General features: G+C 38.9%; 1 protein-coding gene across 4 annotated transcripts in view; it reads left to right on the forward strand.

Moving 5' to 3' along the window:
• The window catches only part of ADAM22 (ADAM metallopeptidase domain 22), a 68,621-nt gene that overhangs the window by 41,111 nt on the left and 7,562 nt on the right, over positions 1 to 19,948 (forward strand). For 2 of the 4 annotated variants that reach the window (XM_053985526.1, XM_053985673.1), the window contains exon 26: positions 10,433 to 10,556. In XM_053985526.1, coding sequence (XP_053841501.1) covers positions 10,433 to 10,556 — 124 coding nt within the window. Of the gene's footprint in view, positions 1 to 3,006; positions 3,094 to 10,432; positions 10,557 to 11,810; positions 15,194 to 19,948 lie in introns of those variants that run through there. The other 2 variants (XM_053985600.1, XM_053985447.1) reach the window with 2 other exon arrangements.

Here is a 19,948-nt window from a genome sequence, read left to right on the forward strand (position 1 = left end):
CTAGTAAAGCATACTTGTTGATATGAAAGAAAAAGGATAACAGTGTTGGCCTCTTGTAATTAGCAGACTGTAGTTAACCATTATAAAATTTGGTTTATTAATGCCTTATCTTGTGCAGAATTCAATTTTTTTTAAGCAGAAGCACACTGGTGTGGTTGCCTACAAAGATACTTGTATGCATGGGTCTGCAGTAACTGCACACATTATGCACAGGGTTTTTTTTGTATACAGCCAAGAATCAAATCAAATTGTGCCATTAATGGTTTAAACAAAATTTCTTAAGGACTGAGCAAGGTTTGAAGTCTGCAGCCCTCATGAGCAGCACTGACAGGGAGTTGCGAACACTTTGGGCAGCTCCTGAAAAATGTTCTGCTCACACCTTTGCGTGACCCTTGGACCTAGCATACATGAACAAGGCTTATGCTGTGCATAGAGCTCTGAGGAGACTACTAAAGATATTTTGAGACATTTTTAATTGGTTTTGGATGTTCGATAACAAAATAATTGTTCTTTACTAAAGGCAGCTGTTTCATGGAATGCCAACAGGCCAAATGCTTTTTCGGAAACATGGCTGATGAAATAGCCCGATTAATAGTTCTCTGTTAAAATCAATTAGAATTATCCAGGAATTATGAGAGTTTTCTGAATAAGTTGACAGTTTAATTGGGAGCTTGTGTTAAAACAGGTCCCAGGAACAGATAGCAATTCAGACCTTTGTTAATTTGCACTGCTTTTCCTATTAGCATTTGTCTTCCTCGTTGTTGTAACTGATACAAACGTCTTTGGTTTAGACTTTCTATTATATATTGTCTTTTTGCAGCCGGGTAACCCATGCATCTGAGCCTGGGCTTTCTCTCGCCCACCAAATCCCTACCCAAGGCATAAGCCCAGGGGGTTCCGACCACCCCCAAACAGGGAGTCGGGATCACAGGTCAGTCTCACCTGCCCCTGCATTCTGGGCTGCCATTTTGTCCCGTGAAAAGTCCCTTCCCTAGTATCCGATAGTTTCACTGTGGCAAAACACCGTGACTGCTTGGAGGTGCTCCTGCTGATGCAGCGCTAGCTACCCTTCCTCCTCGCCAGCCTGAGGAGTACGAGTACTCTTGAGCCCAGGTCTTTTGCCTTGTTGCATGTTGCGCTAAGAGCCAAATCGAGCTGTCGGTCTAGCTCTAGGCTTATGCGTAAGGACACCTTGTTTCAAAGCAGAATTTCTCACCCAAAGAAAATGTGGATTCTGGCCATTACTAATGAACACGTGGCCAGAAACATCAGCCTGAGGCTTTCCAATGGTATCATGTAGTGGTCTGCAGTAACTTGAGTTTAACCTTTTTGTAAAAGATGGATTGAGGTGGTGAATGATGGTCTGTAATACACCCAGACCCAGGAAACCCTGCAACATGGTTGTGCAACAATTGCATGCTTTGATAGCACCTTACACTGTTTTCTAATGCAGGAAGCCAGATTGGGAGTGTTTCATGGTTACCAAAAGACCCTATCAAATGAAAAAATACCAGTTTAAAGTACTGCAGCAAGTACAAGAAAACGTACAATTAAAGCTAAAGCAGAACTTTATTAGTTCCTGGTGATGCTGGCATCAGTCTGCTGTTTCACTTGTGGTTCATCTGTTTTGCTGTGCTACCGCTTTTGACGTTTTCTTTCTCTAAGACCCCAAGCTGGAAAGCATAAAGCACTCCCATTTCCTGAGAGATAAGCGAGCTGAGGAAGCTACTTAGAAGCACTTGTGGCTGAGGGCGAGTACTTTCTGAGAGCTGTGGCTGTGCTTGCGCGGGGCGGGGAGGAGACGTTCCAGAGCAAAAAAGGAGCAAAAGAAGTTGAAAAAGTGCTGCTGCTTTTGTTGTCATCGTTGTTTGAAATATGGAGGGGGTTGAATGACATGATTTGGCCCAACTTTTATTCATCCGAGCAATAACTTGCAAGGCCTGTTCCCATATGTGAGGTCATTGGAGTCACTCCCATAAATAAGGGTGGCAAGAACTGCACCAGAGGTATCAAAAATAACTTAAAGAGGAATTTTCTTTCCCATTTTCCTTGGTTAAAATTTGTTTCCTATTTCATTGTGCTAGTTTCTATTGTATAAAGATGGTGATCACAAATAATCATTTGATTGTTGCCATTTATCTGTAACAAGAACAAACTTTAAATTGATCCAGGCAGACTCCTATTTTCTGCATCTCCCTTTTTTGTTGACGTGACAGAGGGGGAGGAATTTGCTTATCTTGTTATTGGGAAAAATTTGTTACAAAAAAGTTTTCTTCTTCCTTGGTAATTTGTTGTCAGATAATTAAACATCATCTTTATTTCATAATTTTTCATGTAACTAATATGAGTATACAACTCAGACTTTTTTTTCCTAAAAAATGTGGTTTTGGTGTCAACATTGCTTCTATAAAACATGAGATAACCCTGCAGCCTACCTCCATTAAAGCCAAACTAAATGAACATTGAAAAATCAGAAGGTTGTTTGCCTGTAAGTGTAAAAATTGTCACTATAGTGGCAAAAAATTCAAACCTTTTAACACGATGAGGCTGAAATTCATTCCTGTAAAAAGGGTCAAGCCCAAGATTCTGTGGTCTTTTAGCCATTATCTTACAATTTATCTAGATGGGTGTCAAAGTGTGTCTTTGGCAAGCAAACATCATGACTGAAGTCAAAATGCCCCTTCATCCTTATTTTGTAATCATGAGGGAGTTCAAACCATGAGCTTAATGCTGGCCCTCTGCATAGGAGTGAATTTTACCCTTAAGACATTAAATGAATGATGTATCCCAAAGAGTTTCCAGATTAATCAAACATGAGTTGTTGTAGGTCAGATTTTCTCATGCAGTTGTACACATTACCTAGTCCTCACCCAAATCCATACTGATTTATTTGCCATATTTTGCATTTTGGGGATGAAGACATCCTTGCTAAGCTTGTGCTGTGTGTTCTCAGATTTTCTATTCTTGTTCTTCTGCTTTCTCTGTTCCTTCCATTGCTTTCTGCAGGTATTTAAACCCATGGTTCAAAAGAGAATATAATGTAGCTAAGTGGGTAGAAGATGTGAATAAAAACACAGAAGGACCATACTTTAGGTATTTTGTAAATTAATTCTATAATTCTCATTTTTTAGAGCTGTTCCAGCATATACAAATATCTTGGGACTCCTACCTTGTATAAATCAATACAAGTTACTTAGGTGCAAAGGGCCCCTCTTCTTTTGCTGCATTTTGATGTCTGTTTTTGGCTTCATGTGCAATTTACAATTCTTTTTCTGAATGTTTTAATGAAGCCATTGAAAAGGGTGTGTGTAGTGCATGCGTTCCCACCATCATCTATAGCTTGTAGTAGCTTTCTCATCATTTTATGCCAAATAGTGTTTTTGGGCATGAGACATATTTATCACTAATAAAATAGTATTAACTTAAATAGATTGTTAATTTACTGAAGCAAGTGGTTTCATAATACATTCTACCTACTGTTTTATATAGTGCATACTAAAATTTAAATGAAAACAGTCTAAAATGTAGTGGTATTTTACCCTCAGCCTGCAATGAAATAATTTATATATTGTAATTGGAAAACTAAATGTATGAGAATATACTCTGTGCTCTAATTGTCAAACTGTTACACATCTGTTACAAGTGAGGTAGGGTTCAACCAAAACTATAACTTATTTTTGAAAGGGAAAAGTGTGCATTATCTGGTACATTCCAAGTTACAGAGAAAAAGCATGCATGAGGCTGGGCCCCTGTTGGACATGAATCAAGAGACTGAGAATGTTGCAGTATATTCCCAAAAGACACAGTCCCACAGCTGAGACAGACCTCTGCATCAGCTGAAGAAATGAGCCAGCATAGGAGAGAATTAGGAGAGAATGGAAGACAATTTCTGACAAATAACATAAAGCATGAACAAAATCCATGAAGCTGTAAGCTATAAGGGTAGTTACAGAAACACAAATCAAAACAATAATAAGCAAAATCTTCAGCCAAAACAGTTTGGCTGAAGGATGGTAAGAACAAGTAAATAGAATCTTAATAATTTTGCTACACAAGTAGACCTAATAATAGTGCAACAGGGCAGAAATGTGCACTAAATGTGTGCAGTGTGCATTTGGGGAAAAAAATGTGATGGGAGTTGTATCACAGGGTACTAATGAAACACTTTTATTGCAATAGTAACACTGACAGACATTAAATGGCGGGGTAGGAATTTTGTCATTTTTAGAGCTAAAAATGTCCCAAAGTCTTAAAACACCATAAAATTGTTACTTTTTAAACCATTTCTGTTTGTTTTCAACACCTTATTAATCACAGACAGAGTAAGCTGCAGGAAAGGTTTCCAGTGAACAATTAGGAAAAATGAGTAAACTTTAGCCTGTCAGCCCTGATCTCAGTCCTGAAAAGGGAGAAGAGATCCCTGATGCAAGAATCCAAGGCTTACAGGAGGTTGTTTTGATTGTGCCAGTTGGTATCAGACAGGTCTTGGTACTTGAACATTCCAGCAGGGAGTATTGTGAGTCTGGTTGTTTCAGGGCTGGGATACAGGGTCCAGGTCTGGTGTCTGCAGTTCATCAAGCACGTTCTAGAACTGGGGAGATCTAAGTCCAGAAAAACCACAGAAAGGACTGGAGAACCTTAGGCTGTTCAGTTTAAGGGAGCACCAGGAAGTCCACATCACTGCATATGGAGCAAAATCTCTGTGTGTGGGGGTTCCTTTAGATTTCCAAACTAAGACTGATAATGACCAAAGGTCACTGGAAGCTGAAATTAGGCAAATTCACATAAGAATTGAGGTGTGTTTTATTACCAAAACCTTTTCTAAATATAGCCTCTTGACCTTTATTGTTCAGGCAAGGTCAAGAGCTGCCCACCATAACATAACCCCATAGCTGTCTTTCAGGGTTTTCATATCAGAAGCCCTGTAGTAGCCATAAACAAAGACATTGATGTAATATGAAGATAGCACTGTTTTAATACAGGTTTAATACACTTGAAATGGTTTAGTTAAACAGGGTTAAAAATCTGTTTTCTTACTCATAATTTGGTTTTCATTTTTTAATATCAGTGTATTTTTATTTAGTAACTAGATTAAATTGATGGGAGTGTGCCCTGCCCCTGAGGGTATTCAGCTGTTACACTGAATGAGTCATATTTCTAATTGTATTTGAGATAAACCAAGCATTTTTGGCATGTAGATGAGGATTAAGCTGACCCATGTGAGTTTTAAAGGCTACGTATCAGCAGAGATGAAACATAAATCAATTTTTTTGCACCACAGAAGCTTACTAATCACTGCCTGCAGCAGTTACCCTTAGAAATCAGAGTGCAACTAGAATAAATTTAGAAATCTGTATTGTCCTAATTAAATGAGGTAATCATGGGGAAGTATTCTGCAGACACATGGAAGATCAGATCTCCTGAGATGAGTTGCTGTGGCTTTACAAGAGGTTGAACTAACAGTTTCTCCACAAAAATCAGATGCAATTTTGCTTAATGATAGTATGGACAGGAAAAGACTATTCTTAAGAATGTTGTGTCAGAACATCTTGTGGCTGAGTTTTGAGCCTGGGCCTGTGAAGTGATTCACAAACAGAACAAAGCGGATCTTACTTGATAAACTAGAGTGTCAGGCTGAAGTCAGACTGTGCAGCTGGTACTTTATTTTTGAGTCAGAGTCCCAGGATAAGGCATTTACACCAGATATTTAGCTGAGTAATTTTCATGTCGCTAACTGTCTTTGATTTCTCTGTTCTTTTAAATGTGCTCTGAAAGTAATACTGCTGTTTTGCTTGTTTCCCTGTAGTTTTAGGAATACTATGCTGATGACTGGTGATGTTGTAGGAAGAGCTGAAATAGAATAAGGAAAAATTACAAAAAACACTTTCTAGGAAAGTTGCAAATTTTCAGAATATAGGGATATTAATCATCACCAAGATTTTTTCCATCTACTTAAAAAACCCTGTATAAATCATAATTTGTCTCTCTAATACCTGATTTCCTAGTAAGTTTTTGTAGTCTACAAGTCGGATGGGTATTTCTATATAATTGCTTTTTATTATGATAGTAAAAATAGCATCTGGTGTCTCTGGCACCAGAAATCTCCCTAGTGTGGGATTCCTATCTTTAAGAAAATAAGATCTGTGAAGAGAACTCTCATTTTCTTGTTCAATATCTAGTCTAGATTTTAATTTTGTGTGCCAGACAATAACCACATAACCTCAGCAATAAAATCAGGCAGGTAGCTTCACCTTGATTTTAGCTTTGCTGTAAGGAACATTATTTTATGAATGCGCTACTACTGCTTATTCTTGTTACTGCCAATTACAATGTCCACTGCACAGGCTGACCTTCTGAAATATTATTAAGGATTACTCAGAATTCTCACTGAATCTGAAAGACTTGATGGAGCCCTGATGGAATCAGAGAACAAACTGCCAGAAATCCCAAACATGACGTTTCTGGAGATAATTATAAACAAAAAAGACTAGAAGGCACCTTCTAAAGCATTGAGCCACCTACATTTGATTTAATGCAAGTATTTACAATGAGTTATATTTTATGAATTATTTAAACACAAAAGTGGTTTACAAACAAAGGCTTTTTTTAGATGGAGACCCAGAGCACGTAACCAGAAGGAAAATGGCTGTCCCATATCAGAAGGGCATTGAGAAGGGGCATGGAAGGAGGAGACAGTAGGCTGCCATTTCCCTCCTATTTCTAATGTGCTTTTGTGCCCTTGATTTTTTTCTCAGTTCCTCTTCAGCTGACCATCTCCATTACCTTCTTTTCTGAGCATCCAGCTGAAGCAGAGCCGTGACCAGCCCTAGGCAAGCTGCTCTTGCTGAGGCAGCTCTCGACTGTGCTTAAAGTAAAAAACAAACAACCTATTTTCCCTATTACAACCAAAGCAAAATACTGGGTTTTTTTTAGCAGGCAATGAAAAAATGCCTACTGATGTCAGTAGGATCAGGATTTTGTTTCAAGAGTTAGGGAGAAGGGTTCATTGAAGCATGTGAGTGCCTGCTTCTGAGGCATAGTTCACTGCTCCAAGTGACACCTCAAGCCATAATCATTGTCTCTTCTGCAGCCCCTCCATGAGCCTCCTCTCCCCTCGGCTGCTGCTCTTTCTGAGGACATGTGTGCACGTCTGTGGCTTTAAAAAGGAACTTACTTTAAGATGTTTAGCCACACCAGTGTTCTTAGAAGATCCTAACTTCCTAATGTAGGATCTAGGCTGATGATGTCATACAAAGAGCTGAATCCACAGCAGCACAGGTCAGATTAGGCTGATAGGGTCTATATATGGGCTTTCAATGCTTTCACCAGGTTGAATGTTAATTGAATTTCATTACTTTATTTCAGTCTGCAAAAGAGAATCACTCACAGTTCATGAACAGTTCAGATCTGTCAGGGCCACCTGCCTTGAGTTCTGTTAAAATGACACTCAAAATTGCAAGATGTTTAGTTATGTGACCAGGTGACACATTTTGCACTGTTTCTTGTGGACCAACATTTGCTGTTTAGGGACAAAGAGGCCAAGCAGGTAGGCCCAAGGCTGCAGGGACTTCATTTGGGGTTGGCAGTAAAACCTCTGAATCTCTGTCCTGGTGTGTACTGGTTTCTTGTGTAAGTTTCAGCTGGAAGCAACATTTGGCATGAAAGCTAATGGACTTGATTGCAGGAGAACTGAAACCCTAGTGAAAGCTAAGTGGATCCCACCCTTGACCAAAACTGCCAAGTTTTCCTATCTTTTACCCCAGCATTACCTGCAAGTGTCCCTGAATGCTGTCTCTCCATCCTGTAAATGAGAAAGAGCCAGACATGACCTTTCTCATTTAAAGTATATGTAAATCTGGGATACACAGCACATACACAATTGCAGGGCACAACCTGAAAGGTGATCAAAACCACCTCAAACAATGTTGTTTATCACAGAAAACATACTGTAAGATCTGCGAGCATATGCTGAGTCGTGTATGCTCACGGTCTCAGTAGTTGTCACTAAAGATGAGAAAAACCACCACGTAACTCTATAACAAAAATAAGTGGTGAGGCCCTGTGAGGGGAGGGCAAGGTCATTTCTCTAAGTGTGCAACTGCATTCTCAACGTATTGGCTGCAGTGTTGCAGGTGCAGCTGAGCTGCAAAGCTCACATCAGTTAGATGTGCAAACTGCAGGTGAGCAGACAGTGCAAAGTGGGGTTGAGAATAAGGATATGTAGGCAGCTACATTGGAGGCTTGGCCTTCAAAATCTTTGGAAAAGGCAGCATTGTGTTTGAGTTATGGTGCCAAGCTTCCTGGCTGAAAGGCTCAGTTAGGGATCCTGGTCAGAGAACCTGCATGTGCAGGGAAAATATTCAAGATGCCCCATCCTTCTGGGGATTTTTACTCCTTCCAGGGTCACCTGCTCAGATGGATGGACAGGAAGATTGGCCGTGGCTTTTCCTCTCACTGTGGCCTTCTCTTAGAGTATCTAAAATGTGAAGAGCCTATGGTGTGTTGGAAGTGTCATGCCTGGTGTGGTGAAAAAGATAGGAGATGCCTTCATTCTGTGCCACACCCCTGGGCTGTGCTACCTTATAAATGGCTTTCTGATAGGGCTTGCCAAGTCAGATTCCACTAGCCCAGTTCCTTGTTTCTGATCTCCAAGTACAAATTTTAAAATGAAAACTTAAAATTATACTGCAGCAATGGGGTAAAATTTGTGAATAATTGGATTACTAATGATATGTAAAATCTGCTCTCCTTATTTTCCCCCTTCCCTCTTTTCCTTATATTCTTCATTCTAGAGCCACAAATAGTTTATTAGTGATAGTCCAAGTGGGGGCAGAGATGAGAGGACTTGTATGGATAGTGAACAGCAGGGCACTGTTGACAACCTTTCCCTGGAATTTTTTTTTTAAATTAACCTGTTTTCTTGCATGCACAGTTTGGTGCCCAGATCCATGATGTCGGACATATTAAAACCTTGTTTTATACTGCAGTAACTGTTTCAGGGTTTTTCTTCCTGAAAACATTGATGTATGTCCAGTTCATCTTAATGGGTGATCAATGTGCAGCTACTGAAGATGTATGCTTCCATGTTTGGATAATTGTATCAATGTAGATCTCTTAAGTACTGTTGAACTTAGAGGCTACCACATGAGGCGTTAGAGGATCATGAGCCAGAGTGGAGAGCTCTCATCATATAATTTCCATTGACACCTTGTTGCTTGTGGCTACCATCAGTCATTGTTTGTATGGGAGGCAACAGAATCTGCTATTGTAGGGAGCTACAGACACAACAAAATGATACAATACTCCAAAATAAAAGTACAATTATTTAAAGGTTAATAAATTTCACTTATTGTTATGGAAACTTTCCATCTTCAGGGACACATTAACTCAGAAGATACTAGATTGCAGTGCTCAGGGAGGGCTGAGTGATGTGCCTGCAGTATTAAGAGGCCTCGTGTGGTGAATGCCCTTGGTCTGCACAAGAGAACAAGGTGGCCAGGATAGCTCAATTTTTCTACTTTGAGGCTTTTTTCTGTTTTACTCTACCTAGATTTAGAGCCTGATAGGAACCTCTCAAGTGGGAAAAGTGCAGAATCTCAAAACAGAAGCATAAGAGTTTTTCTTGGGTATAAAATTTCAGTCAATAATGTGCTGTTGCCTTATTGACATGAAAAAAAATGCCTTTCATGTGATACAAACATTTACTTGCTCCTGCTTACTCTACTCACCTTGTACAGAAATGCTGATTGCCATTGACTAATCAGTCCATTTTTGTATATTCTCATCAGACTCTTTCTTTGGCTGGAACAATATGCACTGTATGATGCTTGCATGTATAACAATTTGTTATTAGCACTTTGTATATGCCTTTGTTACTTCACAACTAACAGTTTGGCCTCCAAATGCATGCATTTGTGTAAATTAATGTTACAAAAATAATATATTTATTTGCTATGTTTGTATCAATTTAGGAGATGTGTAAGATATGCATAAAGACACATAATTGCCATTTAGTCACTGGGAGAAGACATTTGTTCAGCTTGTATTTATACAATTACTGTTTCTATTTAGGCTTTATTATACCATGTTTATATTTTAGTTCTGTATTTATTCAATTGCAGATTTTGTTTTAAATAATTTTATAATGATTAATTACGGTACCATGTAAAACAGTTTAAGAAATAATTTTTGCTATACAATTCTATTAAGAAGTAGCAAATTTTTTTCTTCCAGTGTTCCTGAAATCTCTAAATACCTTTATTCATATAATGAAATTATAAGACTACTGATCAAGCAATTTTATCCCCCTGATATTGAGCTAATAATAAGCTATATTCTTGGCTCTGAACCAAGCTTCAGAGTAATGGCAGTTGCTGTTGCAGTGCTAGAATGCAAAGACATCACATTTATTTTATGTGTTTCAACATCTCAGGACACTGTCTCCTGCAAAGTCTCCGTCTTCATCCACTGGATCTATTGCTTCCAGCAGAAAATACCCTTACCCGATGCCACCACTTCCTGATGAAGAGAAAAAAGTCAACAGGCAAAGTGCCAGGGTATGTGTCCCTCTTCTCTCTGCATTTCACCAGTGTCTTGATTTACTGGTAGTTTTTCAAAAGGAAACTGTGGCAGATCAACACCTTTGACCAACAAGGAGAGCTGGAATGGCATTTCCTTTGCACGCTGAAGTTCTGAAGCTGCTGAGCTGCTGGCAGTGATGAAGACCTTGACAGCTGTGTTTACAGGCAGCTTGTCAGGTTGCTCATAAAGCTGCCCTGAAGCCCAGATTTCACTACTTTTCTTATTTCGAGCTGAAAATGTGCCCTGGACAGCCTTTGGGCTGCAGAGTACAGGCAGCCCTGGAGCAAGTAGTGTATTTGGCTCTCCTTTCTTATCCCTTCTCCCAGCAACTCTCATTCAGGCTGTGGGGATAGCTGCCTCCCAGCTTTATGGAAATGTAAAAATTTCCAGTTATGCAGCATGCGGAGTGCTTGCAGGGCTGGAGGGAGCCCACCCTGGTCTTCCTGGAATGACCAGGAGCTGCTGGAATGTGTGGTGGATAGTAACACCTCATATGGAGAGATTTCCAGCTGCTCCAAAAGGCTTTTATTTCCTTTGTGTCAATTCAGACATAGCAGGTATCTGAATAAGCAAAAAAGTCCTGAAATTTACTTTAGGAGCTTTACTTGCAATACCCTTGGTTCATATTGCTGATGGTGATGAGATTCTCATCACTGTTCTCTGTCCTTTTTTTTTCAAGAAAAAAAGAATGGAGTGGTGTTGAGGGAACCTGCAAGCTGCTCCCCCAGTGCTGCTTGGGGCAGAAGATTGTGTGAGGTGCAGCACAGGGTCTCCCAAGGCAGCTTGGAATCTGGGCTGTACTGATGTGTCTCAGCCCTGGAGCTGCTTTGGCAGCAGCTCAAACCCACAGCAGGAAGTCATACTGCTCTGAGCAGAGTTAGGCAGATGAAAATGGGAAGTTATCTCTCCACTAATATTAGTGTAACTCTAAGGTAAAAGCTATCTAGTACAAGTTTGATGCTACACTGACTCTTTCAAAAAGAAGACTGAACTCCTGCCCATGGGCATTTACTATGCTGACTGCAAACAGCCTTTACCATGCTTGTGCTGAAATGCTCAAGACTGTCTGCTCACTTGGTGAACACATACCCACCAGAGGCTGGGAGGAGATGTGGTGACCCAAGTGATGTAGATGCAGCTCCCCAGACAAGTTCCTTGCACTGTTTGGGCGACAGCCTGTTTTATCTTGGTGTTCAATGTGTATTTGTGTTCCTTTTCCCCCTCTCCAGCTATGGGAGACATCCATCTAGCTGCAGTGTTTTCCTGGGGTCACATCAGAACTGTTTACTTTGGATTTTATAGAAACTCAGCATCACTGAGTCACTGCACATTCATCTGCTCTTCAGACAATTCGAAAGATCAACAGAGGTGCCCGTGATATCGCAGTGATAACCTCCTGTCATGTGGAAAGGAAAAAAACAGTCTTTTTTTTTTCTTTCTTTCTTTTTTGTTGACTTGTATTTTATGGATTTGATGAACAACCGAAATCATATCCTTTGAGAGAGAATAATTAGCCCAGAAGTGACAAGGCTGTTCCGCATGGTGACCTAGAATCCCAACTGCAGTCCATTTGCCGGTCCTGTGTAAGAGAGGTTTTTCTCTGATTTACTGCAGTCCTGAGTCAGACCAGAGTGGAACTGGGAATGTGCCTCACAGAGAGCCCAGCTGATGTAAACTAGTATGCTGTATGCATGAACCTTGTGTTCTTTACTTTCCACATGTAAGGGAAAAACAACATACTGTAGTAGAGATTAGCATGCAGGAGTAAGAAATATAGGATTTTTTTTTGTGACAGGATTTCAAGCTTTCAAAGGCAACTATTTGACACAAATGGCAAACAAACAAAGATTATATCTTTTTTTTTTTTACCTTACATGTTTATAATCTCAGTATACAGATTGTATATATGTATGTAAACATTCAATAATGTCAAAAATAGCTGTTATATGTATGTGTATTTTGCCAAATGCCTAAAGGAACAGTCATGACTAACATCATCACACTTCAGATTTTTCTAATGTTATGAGCAGACATCCTTGGAAATACAGAAAGTACAGTACTGTAAAAATGTGTCTCTCAGAAACTGGTGTTTGACCAAAATCTATACAACTTTTTCAGCATCTTATACTGTCTTGACAATCTCAATTGTACAGCAGACTGCGGAAACCAGTACAGCAGCACTTTGTCTTAAATCATCATAAAAGGAACCAGCCAAAATCCCTTGTTTAGTAAGATAACCACTGTATCCTCTCACAGGTGTAATCAAGAATGATTCAGCAGACAACAGTCTTTAAGTCATGTGCAGCCCAAACTTACTGGACATTTGGGAATACTTCTAAGTAGTCAATTCAGGATGTGGTGATGTGAAGTCTGTCTGTGAGAGTTGCTGTGTATTTTTGATAGAAAATTTCAGTCACTGTTTTAGATGGCAAGGCATAGGCTTATGAGAAGCATAATAATTTCACTGCACTAGATAATAACAGTGCTGGGCAAGTGGCCAGTTTCATTGCTGTCTTTCAACTTTTATTCATTACTGGAATCGCATTTACCACGCACTTGAATGCTATGCTTGCTGCCCCTGAAGCCCCCTTGACAATTTTCTGGGGCATTAAACTGAGCACAAGTGAATTTAGCTTAAAAAGAACGGGGTGGGGGGGGAACAACTCTTTACCATGTTAATCTTGTCTGTAAGTTGATGGTTGTATTTCTAACACCCAAGACTTCTAAAGGTTGTTGTAAAGCAAATGCCTTCTGGTTGGGAATTTTCAGTTAGTGAGAAACTGGACCATATTAAATCAGTTTATAATTCTCTAGTTTTCCAAAACTGACTACTTTTTAACTTCAGGTAGTACCATTGCAGAAAAAAAGACCCGACTCTGTGGTGCAGTTGAATACCCTACCCAACAACTGTATGATTAATTAGATATTATTGTAATGGGAACATCTATGGTGTTTCTGAATCTTCTACCTCTTTCATGTATTTTCTTTAGTAGGTGAACCCAACACTTGCAGCCTTTTAATGTATTTTTTTAACTTTTATGTCTCTCAATAAAGTCAGAGATATGTAAGATTAAATTAAGAAATGTTTAAAGATGTTGGCAGCTGTAAAATATGTAAGATTTTTAGAAACACTATATTTTATGATCAGGCTGTATGTTGGATTATGACAATATATTTGCCTTGGCATTCAAATGATTTTCTCACAGTCAACAGGTTCTGGTAAGTATTTGGAAAATGACAAACACCAGTGAGCACAAGTGGGTGCAGACTGACCATCTGGAAAGAGAGAGTCACTTGTAACTGCTTTAGGGAAAGATTCTGCATTTTTGTGAAAGGTAAATCTATCAATCAGCACTGAAGAATATTTTTTTGCAAAGATTTCCTTTGAGTGTAGCTATCTGGATTAAAGATAGTTGATAGCATGTAGCTTATGAAATTAGGGTCTGAGCCATAACTTGAAATCAATATGTCTTTTGTTGATTTCACTGGACTTTGAGCAGGACCCTCAAGAGGTTCACCCACATTAGGACATTATGATAACCCGATCATCGCTGTATTACTCTGTCGCCTGGAAGCTGGTTTTCCCTCCCATATTCATATTTTGTCTTTAGTAACTGGACTGTTCACATGTGCCTTTTATGGTATTTTTTTTGGATACAAACTGGCTTGTAGTTTTGAATGATCCCATTAGATTTCTGTGCATATCTTATATTTACCACTGTTTACTCTCCCCTTTCCATTTTGCCTTACCAAGAAGCAGCAAGATTTGGCAGACAGGACTGGACATAACATGCAGGCTCTTTCTGCTATGTTCATAGCTTCTTGTTTTGCAAACAAATGGCCCTCCTGACTGTATTTCAATGTAGTATGTACTTCCAGCTTCTTTTGTTTTGGTATAATTCATTTGTAGCATGTGATGATACACTTATGTGTGTAGTGTACCTTTAACAATCACCCTCACATTTGGAGATATGTAGTGACTGGAAGTCTAGTTCTGGGCACTAAGTTTAAGTTAAATAAATGTTGACTTTCACTTTGGTGGTCTAGCATGAGAATATCACAGGACTTGTGTTCTGGCAAAATTCTTCTGCAGAGAACTTTGCATCAGGTTGGTAACTTGGGAGACCTGAACTGGCAGGGCTGTGTGAGCCTCCCAAGCCAGTGGAGGTTGGACAGAGAAGTTGTTTGCTTACAAAGCTGTCATTTCCTACTTTTAAAGTGTAGTATGTTAGAAAGCTGCCAGATTAATAACCTTGAAGATTGCAAATATTTTTATCCACTGTAGTTAGTTATGCTGGCAATAGCAATATAAACTGCTGTATAATACCTCATCCAGACTAAAATAGAGTACTTGTCACTAATATAGCTCAGACATTTTGACTCATTGAGACTCATGCTTTTATTTTGGTTTTATTTTAATAAATGAACTAGTTGTTGCCAACTATGCTGTACATGCCTGTTGAAGTGAGAAAGCCATCAGTTCTCAACTAGAAGTAATTGTTTATATGAGCATAGGATCGGCAGGATGAGATATACTTAAGTTACCGTTATGTATTTCAATGTGGGAGAAGAATCTTGTGTTATTTATAATAAAATTAATGTGACTAACTGATGGAGACTGGAAAATTGAGATTGTATCTAAAAATAATGCTGCACAATGATGCCACAGTTTAACAAGTAAAGATTTACCTACTAAGTCTGGATTTGCTGACTTAAGAATTTTAGTAATGTCAGGCAATATACCAGAGATGGGTGTGACTGATAATTTACATATAGTTTTGTTATATTTAAGTAAGTAGATTCAAGAAGATTGTTAATTTTATAGAGCCTATCTTTGCTTAAATTGTGACTAAAGTCACAACTTGCCAGTCACCTGATGTGTGACTTGACTTCAAAGACGGCTTCTTCCAAATGATTTAAAGAGTTCCTGATTTATGAGATGTTGAACCTGCTGACCTCATGTGCTCATGAAATAATTTTGATTGTGCTATTGAACAAGTGAACCTTTGAGGTATATTCTGAATTAAAATCAGAAAGAAATTGTGACAATAGTTAGTGTACTGAAATCCTCTTACTCAAATCCCTATTTCTGCTTTGGACTGATTGGACTTGTCAATGCTAATGCAACAACTGAAAACCAGAGGTAAGAATGGCTACATACACTATTATAGGCATGCATATACTACAAATTCTGACCAAATTTGCTGTAACTTCATTAATGAATTGATTAATGGATAGAATGTAATGTGAAAGAAGGATAAGATTCCATAATCCTAAAGGATATACTCTTCAGTTAGCCCTTAGGACTTGCTCTGACATCAAATCCTGTAGCTAGTTGTAAGCAAAGTTCTCACACTCCAGTGTAAAACTCAGTGAGCTCCTGTTCTCTTCCATCCCCTTTTCACTTCTACTGAAAAGAATTTTCATGAAATATTCATCCACTAACAGCCTCTGTGAGTTGGCTGACATCAGAGAGCCGCTAAGTTGGTCACCTTTCCACACTATGGATAGGGTCTTCCCAATACTGTTAATAATAGTAGGTTAAATGAGGTATTAGGAAGAAATTCTTTACTCTAAGGGTGGTGGGACACTGGCACAGGTTGCCCAGAGGAGGTGTGGATGTCTCATCCCTGGAAGTGTTCAAGGCCAGGTTGGATGGTGTTCTGAACAACCTGGTCTAATGGAAAGTCCTGCCCATGGCAGAGGGGTTGGAACGAGATGATCTTTATTGTCCCTTCCAACCCAGACCATTTAATGATTCTGTGTTCTTTTGCTTGTGCTATAATCAGGTGATGATGCCTCATGTCTTGTTGATTTTGCACTGGTTTTGCTTGGGGATGAGTTAATTTTCTTAATTGTAGCTGGTATGAGGCTGTGGTTTGGATTTGTGCTGAAAACACTGCAGATAATGCAAGGATTTTTTCAGTTATTGCTGAGCAGTGCTTGCAATGAGCCAAGGCCTTTTCTGCTCTTAATATGCCCCGCCAGCAATTGGGCTTGGGGTCCACAAGGAGTTGAGAGGGGACACAGCCCGGACAGTAGACCCAAGGGATATCCTAAACCATATGATGCCATGCTCAGCAGCAATCCAGGGGGAAGGCTGGCAGTGAAGAACTGCAACTCAGGGACTGGCTGAGCACTTGTCTATTGATGGTGAACAATTGTTTTCATTTCACTTGTCTTTTTTGGGTTTTAGTTCTCTCTCTGTTAATTCCCTTTTCATTTTTTTTTTGTTATTACTACAGTTATTTAATTTTAATTATTTAATTGTTCTTATGTCAACCCGTAAATTTTCTCACTTTTACCTTTACAATTCTCTTGCCATCCCACTGGGGGTGGGGACTGAGCAAGCGGCTGTTTTGGGGCTTAATTACTTGTGGTTAAACCAGAATACTACTGGTAAAACCACTTGATGACTCAGCCATCCTGTGTCTCTCTCACCTTCTAGCATTTTTGAAGGCTAAGCCTCTTAAATTACCGAGTCTGTGAACCTAACAGCTGAGCTGTTTCCTGTTTCTCTTGCTCCAAGTCTGAAAATGTGTTTCTTTCTCTAAATTGAGTATCAGTGTCATGGGATAACAGTGGACTGTATGAACCACTGTTTTTAACCACAAGATGATGTTATTACCTCATTTTTAAAGAGCTTGAGCATTTCAGTCTCCAATGAATTCCAAGAATGGATGAGCTGATGAGCCACTATTTGCATGGCTTCCAAATCCTATGTATCAGCAATATGGGATTTGACTTGGATCACATTTGGTGTGCTCAGTTGGTTGGAGCTCGGTGTTAATAACACCAGGGTCACAGGTTCAATCCCCCTATGGGTCATTCACTTAAGAGTTGTACAGGATTATCCTTGTGGGTCCCTTCCCCAGAATATTCTGTGATTCCTGAAGACAAATTTGAATAAACTGCAAAAATATGTGCAGGTCGTGATCCCATGACTGGACAGTGGAGCAAGATTCCTGTGTGCACATAACTATTATCCTAATAAGGCAAGAAAAAAATGAAACAGTGAAGCTAATTGTGTAAACATAGCTGCAATACAGACAGGACTCTCTTAAGTGTGATTTTGTCAGAAACAGGAAAGGAAGTAACAGTTTCTATAATCTATGCTAAAAATCTCCTCTGACACAAGTAGTTTCTAAGTCAGCTTACGAAAACAATTTCTGGTGTCTCAAGTATGGATGCTGATGTAAATTGCAGCTTTGGAAACAGCATCTTGTGCACACAGTATCTTGTCATTCCACAAGAGTTTTCTGCAAGTATTTAGAGAAAAGCACAACAGTCAACATTCCTATGTTATCCCAGACAAGTAAGAAAAACAAGCAGTAAAAATAAGTTCAGAGCACACATATTGCTCACACTTGAGATAATGTACCTGGCTTCAAACTTGGCACACCTAGCCAGATCTGGCAGTTCTAGCTCTTTAAAATCCAGTCTATACCAGTTTCAAAATCACTTCAGCTAAACCAGCTTTAAACTGTTTAAAAACTTCTGCTACTTAAGACGGGCCATAATTGCCATATAACTCAGAATGAGATGAGGAAAATTTGGGAAAATAAGCACAGAGCAGTTAAAAAGAAACATGTTATCTAGGGGAGAAGTAAAGGTGTCAACACAGTTTTTAATTGCTAGAGCATAAAATGTCAAAGCAACAATCTTTTATTTTTCTGTTTCTGTATTCCTCTGAATAAAAAGATAAAGCTTTTGTTTTAAAAAATATGAACATGAGGCCTTAAGACCTTATATATTCTAACTTTAGCATGAAGAGTCTATTTTTACAACCATGTTAGAAATTCTGTACATAGGCCTGACTGACCTTGTAAGTGGAGTGGTGCAAGCAGCTAATCATGCAATATTGTAAGGCTCTGTAGAACAGCAAATGCTCATTTAGTTTGATTATTGGTACAAGAACTCCTGCTCACTGCCTGTGTAGACTCTGCATACTTTACGCTTGGAAATACAGTCCAGAACATACTCAAACTGTGAATATATAACCTAATTTTTCTTTTCTTAAGGATAAAAATATATTACAATAGGTAATGTTTTATATAGAATACAGTACTTATTTTTATTGTTGCATAAATGCAAAATATTTTTTTCAGAATAGCAAAGCATTACAGAATTTTTAATATGCTGGAGAAAACACTATTTACTGTATGACCAGTTCTTTCAGCAAAGCTTTTGGGGTGGTAATACCAACTGGCTCTGCCAGCTTCATTTTGTGCTGATGTTTAACTTGGGCATTGCTGTAAAAAAAAAAGCTATTTTTTCACTCATACCAGCCGTTATTGAAAGAGGCAAGGAGAATCATGTTTCACCAGTGTGGCTGGGCTAGTATTGGCGAAAACAATGAGTTGCATCATATCATTGTCTTTGCTAGTTAAAATTCCTTAAAAATCATACCTGATGTAATAAAAGCGCAAGATTTTGACAAACATCAAAATGAAGCACTGCAGTTTACAACTTTCTAGCCTTGAGTGTGATATTTTTGTCATAAACATTACAGGCATTGGGCTGTTGAATGAATCTGGCTTTCATGTAGCTAAACAAAACGTTGCTTTTTATAAAATCAAATAATTGTAATTTGGGGTTCTAAATTCCTGCTCGCTTTTAATAATAACAGCATCACAGTATCCATACAAATGCCTGTGGTTTTCAATGTTACTAACATATTGTAACATCAGTAAAGTGACTTCCAATGACAAAGACTGTTGCCTGTATTTTGTTCTTCTAAGTCACTGTATTTAGCACTTTCTGTTTTATAGATCTCTATAAAATAAAGATGTTGCATGCATGGGAAAAGGCTAATAGAAGAATATAGATGTTATTTTTCACATTCCGAGGTTGAAAACAGGAATTCAGTGACCTTCTCAAATCTTTGAGAAGGAGCCTACTGTTCTCAAAGCAAATCTAAAATTACTATTCCTTAGTTTGCATGTTTGAGGGCAACCTAGGAAAAATACCTATTGGAAACCATGCCCAGTGGTTGGCTCAAAGGTTGAGAGCAATCACCCCACTTGGTGTCATGTGAGTATTCTTCCCAGTATGCCTTGTGGGAAAGAGAAACTATCAATTCTGAGAATAACTGTTTCTCTAGCAGGTAATTTGCATATTCAATCTGTCCACTGAATCTACTCTTAATGGGGAAGCAATATTCGCAAAGGTTTCAGGTGGCTTTTTTTTAGCTATGACAGCAAACTCTGTACTAACTCCTTGGCATCTCTATGTATTAGCTTAGTTTCTCTCTAAACTTGAAAGATGATGTATCTCATCAGTCCTTGTGAATACACTGGATTTTTGAAATACTGATGTAAAACAAAAAGCTATTTTTTCCTTGAGGAAGCCAGAATTTTCTCCTGGT

Source organism: Vidua macroura, chromosome 1, assembly GCF_024509145.1.
Source record: "Vidua macroura isolate BioBank_ID:100142 chromosome 1, ASM2450914v1, whole genome shotgun sequence".
Taxonomy (NCBI): domain Eukaryota; kingdom Metazoa; phylum Chordata; class Aves; order Passeriformes; family Viduidae; genus Vidua; species Vidua macroura.